The 5000-nt window shown below is 46.4% G+C and overlaps 1 protein-coding gene across 1 annotated transcript in view; it reads left to right on the top strand.

The window, feature by feature from the left end:
• sema6bb (sema domain, transmembrane domain (TM), and cytoplasmic domain, (semaphorin) 6Bb) overlaps window positions 1-5000 on the top strand; it is a gene marked incomplete at both ends in the record, with an annotated part of 30055 nt that overhangs the window by 13290 nt on the left and 11765 nt on the right. Inside the window, 3 exons of the mRNA XM_080536049.1 lie at window positions 1503-1593; window positions 2098-2217; window positions 4038-4126. Coding sequence (XP_080392175.1) covers window positions 1503-1593; window positions 2098-2217; window positions 4038-4126 — 300 coding nt within the window. The remainder of the gene's footprint in view (window positions 1-1502; window positions 1594-2097; window positions 2218-4037; window positions 4127-5000) is intronic.

Raw genomic sequence — 5000 nt, forward strand, 5'->3', positions numbered from 1 at the left:
CCTACAGCAGTGTGCTGGTTAAACTTGTATGTGAGGCTTGTTATTTTAGAGAGGCAGAGACAGATGATCAGAGTGCCGAAGCGAGGGTTAGGAGAGTGTCAAGACCAAGGCTGTGTTCTGTGATGTGTTCTTGGCCTGGGTGCTTCATAGTCTCCCCCCCGCAATCCCCCCCCCTCCCCCCCCCCCCCACCCCACCCCACCCCCACAGTCATCGTGAGCCCAGTTAGAGGAGAAGCTAACGTGGCCGCTGCCCTGATTCACCTGGAGTCATGCTCAACGCACATTATCTCACCGGTGTGTCCAGAGAGACGTCTAGCGTTCCGCCCACGAAACCTGCCCCGAATCACAACCACTTCCTGTCCCTCCCCGTTAGACTAATGACTCGAAGAAACCTCTGTAAAGGAATAAAAAGAAAAAAAAGAAGAAGAAAAAACGCATATAAATATTCATCATCCGCAGAGAGACGATTTCTCAATGTTCCACCTCCAGCAGAATATCTACAGTATGAGAGAGGGAGGGAGGGAGAGAGAGAGGAAGGGAGAGAAGGGGAGAGAGTGGGAGGGAGAAAGGGAGAGAGAGAGAGGAAGAGAAGGGGAGAGAGAAAGAGAGAAGGAGAGAAGGGGAGAGAGAGGGAGGGAGGGAGAGAGAGAGGGAGAGAAGGGGAGAGAGAGAGAGAGAGAGAGAGGGGGAGAGAAGGGGAGAGAGAAAGAGAGAAGGAGAGAAGGGGAGAGAGAGAGGGAGGGAGGGGGAGAGAGAGAGAGGGGGAGAGAGAGAGAGAGGGAGGGAGGGAGAGAGAGAGAGAGGGAGGGAGAAGAAGAAAAAAAAACGGAAAAAAAAGATCCAGTTTCACGATCAGATTAGTGTTATGTTAAGTCTGACACATTTCAAACATACCAGAAGACCGTGGCAACATACCTGCAAGTGCAACCATTATCTCTGTCTGTTAGTGACAGTCAGCAACACACCTGTGCAGGGGCTGCTAGGCCCGCTGCATCTCCGGGGACTAGTTAGCGAAGCTAGCATTTATTTATAGCACGTTTTAATGACATGACAGCAATACATTATTTAATTTTTAAAACCGTGGAGCTTCCTGTGTGTGAGAAATATGTCCTGTGGTTGTTTTAGTTGAATGCGCTTTAAACGTGTGTGTGTGTGTGTGTGTGTGTGTGTGTGTGTGTGTGTGTGTGTGTGTGTGTGTGAGTGTATGTGTGTGTGTCTGTGTGTGCGAGCGTGTGTGTTGTTTGTTTGGTTGCTTGGTTTTGCGTTGTGATTGTTGTTATTATTCATGCCCGGGAGGGTGTGTATGACAGTGTGTCTCTCACGCTGTTGCCTTTAAGCTCTCGTGCATAATTACAGCCAGTGAATCATACAGTAATGTTGTGCTTATAGCCCTCTCTAATTGCCATACGGTACTCTGTGGGCTCGTCTCTCTTGGTGATGAGCCGCGTTTCATTGTTTCATTCATTCGCTGAGTAGACTTTGTTTGTTTGTTTGTTCAACAGGGGGACACTCTGGAGATGGTAGGGGACACGGTTAGCGGGATGGCGCGGTGCCCTTACGACCCCAAGCACGCCAACGTGGCTCTGTTCGCAGGTGAGCGAAGCCTCCACGTGTTTGTTTTGGTTTTGGAAGCGTCTGATTGTGTTTGCGGCCCGCGGCAACACTTCTCCCTAATCAAATGAGCTACGACTGTCGCTCCAACAATGGGCCGGCCATTACAGCGCATTATTGGACATTGTAGAGGAGGCAGAGTGCTTTGTCCGCTCAGCTGTTGAGGGTTTATTGTCCTCCTGTAATTATCCTAATCGCCTATTGTTCACTGGTCCATAGTGCGACTTTGCGCCTCTTCTCCCATCCTCCCTACTAACTGGTGGTGGTGTGTGTGTGTGTGTGTGTGTGTGTGTGTGTGTGTGTGTGTGTGTGTGTGTGTGTGTGTGTGTGTGTGTGTGTGTGTGCGTGTGCGTGTGCGTGTGCGTGTGCGTGTGTGTGTGTGTGTGTGTGTGTGTGTGTGTGTCTGTGTATGCGTGTGTGTGTGTGTGTGTGTGTGTGTGTGTGTGTGCGTGTGTGTGTCTGTGTGTGTTTTTTTTTATTGTCCAGAGGGAAATCTGTTTACGGCCACGGTGACGGACTTCCTGGCCATCGACGCGGTGATCTATCGTAGCCTGGGGGAGAACCTGGCCCTGCGCACCGTCAAGCATGATTCTAAGTGGTTCAGAGGTACAGTACATCCAACCGCCCTGGGCAGACGCCAACTGTAGGGAAATAACTGCTGAGTGTGTGTGCGTGTGCGTGTGCGTGTGTGTGTGCGTGTGTAGTGTATGTGTGTGTGTGCATGCATTCATCCACTCTCTGTTGTTGTTGTTGTTGTTGTTGTTGTTGGTGCTGTCAGGAGAGATGTGTTGATGTCAACATTGCTTGGCATCTGGATCAATATCTGTGTCAGTGCATGAGGGCCTGAGTCAGCAGCACAGCCAGGCAGCGTGTCACCCCCCGCTGAGGTCACTGGAGCCGCCGCTCAGGTCTACTCCGTGTCTGGGTTTGGTCTGGGGACCGTGGGGCTGTTTGGTCTGGGGACTGTGGGGCTGTTTGATTTGGTACCAATGGTACTGTTTGACCTGGTACCAATGGTACTGTTTGACCTGGTACCTTTTTGTTTTTTGTTAGAATCCCCGTTAGCTAATGCCATGACATCAGATAGTCTCCCTGGGGTCTGACGCAAAAATCATATTTGAACAATTATCAACATAATATACATACAGACAATTATAAACATTATATACATACAGACAATTATAAACATGATATACATACAGACAATTATAAACATTATATACATACAGACAATTATAAACATTATATACATACAGACATCACATTGCTAAAATATCCATAATAAAAGGAATCTTCTTTTAATATAAAAGATCAGTAAACAAGATTAATCATCCACTGTTTATTCAGAGAGTTAAATTGTACTAAGTGCTCTTTTATTGTTTTCTTCACAGTGCTAATAGAATTAGTTTTAATAACGTGCTGCTTAGGTAAACAGTTTCATCTGTAATGGCTCTGTAAATTACAGTAGATTTAAGAAGATTTGAAGGTGGTAAGAGATATCCTGAACTGGCCTGGTACCAATGGTGCTGTTTGATCTGGTACCAATGCTACTGTTTGATCTGGTACCAATGCTACTGTTTGACCTGGTACCAATGGTGCTGTTTGACCTGGTACCAATGGTACTGTTTGACCTGGTACCAATGGTGCTGTTTGACCTGGTACCAATGGTGCTGTTTGATCTGGTACTAATGGTACTGTTTGTCCTGGTAACAATGCTACTGTTTGACCTGGTACCAATGGTGCTGTTTGTCCTGGTACCAATGCTACTGTTTGACCTGGTACCAATGCTACTGTTTGACCTGGTACCAATGGTACTGTTTGACCTGATACCAATGGTGCTGTTTGACCTGGTACCAATGGTGCTGTTTGACCTGGTACCAATGCTACAGTTTGACCTGGTACCAATGGTGCTGTTTGACCTGATGACAGTGGTACTGTTTGACCTGTCCACGGCTGTGTTTGGCCTGGTGGCTATGTGTTCGGCCTAGGGTCTGTGGCTGTGGTGTTTATTGGGAGACAAAACTGTAACCGGGCCACACCGGACACCTCTACCTCAGCAGCGCGTGTGTGTTTCATTTTGGCGCCCACGTTAACAGGTTAGAGCCGCGGCCCAGACTTATAGTTCAGTATCAGTTTAAGGTGATACCTTCTTTGCTAATTCCAAATACATTGTGGAACATGAAGACTGTACTTTTTAGCTACAGCACTTGAAATTTAGTCAACACCTTTGTAGCTGAGGGCTTGTTTGAAAGGCAAAAAAAAAGAAAGAAAAAGAGCACTTTGCATGTGATCTCCTAATACCAGTTGACACGGGGTGAAAAGTGTCTCACAGATCCACTGCGATGTGTTTCATCTTCAGTGTGGGCTAGGTGTCTGGCGGTTATCCGCGTGTCATCAACGATCACGTGCCTCTCTCTCTATTCCAGAACCGTTCTTCGTCAGTGCGGTGGAGTGGGGCCCGCACATCTACTTCTTCTTCAGAGAGATGGCCATGGAGTTCAACTACCTGGAGAAGGTAACAGGACAGAACACACGAGAGAGAGAAGGACGCGGAGGAAATATTTTAATCTAAAAACCTGTTTCACCCCATGTTCTACCCGATGTTCTTTCATTCAAATGCCAATAGCCGCCCGTTTCCGTGGATACCGTGACCTTTCTTTCCTTGTATTTGTAGTTATGCATATCTAATTAAATGACAGTGGTCTAAACAAACAACTTGTGACTAGATTAGACATGGGAGAAACCTCTTTTTTCCGTGGGCTGCTCAGATGGCGTCCATCGTGTCACAGTCAGGAGATGTCCTCATGAAAAAAATATGACAAGAACCTCCTTTTTTTTACCTTAATAAATTAAACATCTTGTGGAGAAATATGCTAGCGCAGGCTTTTTTTTCTCCACATGTTTAGAGAGCTTAAGAGCAAGTGGATACTTACACATGGCACGGCATCTCTGGGGTGTGTGGGTGAAATTGTTCAAAGAGCCCATTTTGAAATGTACTGACATTTCCATGAATTATTGATATCAATTTACCATTCTAAAACAATGATCTGTCAAGTGAAGCTTTTACGCATTGCAAATACATCGCAGAGATTCCAGACAGCTCGACTTCTTTTTCATCTTGTGGAAGATAGAACTGTGGAAACGGAATATATTTTATCTTGATATCTTTTTTATCTTAGAACCTTTAGCCCCGCTGCATTTTAATCACCAGATACCTGTGCATGTTCTTCCTTAACATACCGTGTGTGTCTATGTGTGTGTGTGTGTGTGTGTGTGTGTGTGTGTTTGTGTGTGTGTGTCTATGTGTGTGTGTGTGTGTGTTTGTCTGTGTGTCTATGTGTGTGTGTGTGTGTGTGTGTGTGTGTGTGTGGGTGGGTGGGTATGTGTGT

This window comes from Nansenia antarctica, assembly GCF_963989245.1.
Source record: "Nansenia antarctica genome assembly, chromosome: 7".
Classification (NCBI taxonomy): Eukaryota; Metazoa; Chordata; class Actinopteri; order Argentiniformes; family Microstomatidae; genus Nansenia; species Nansenia antarctica.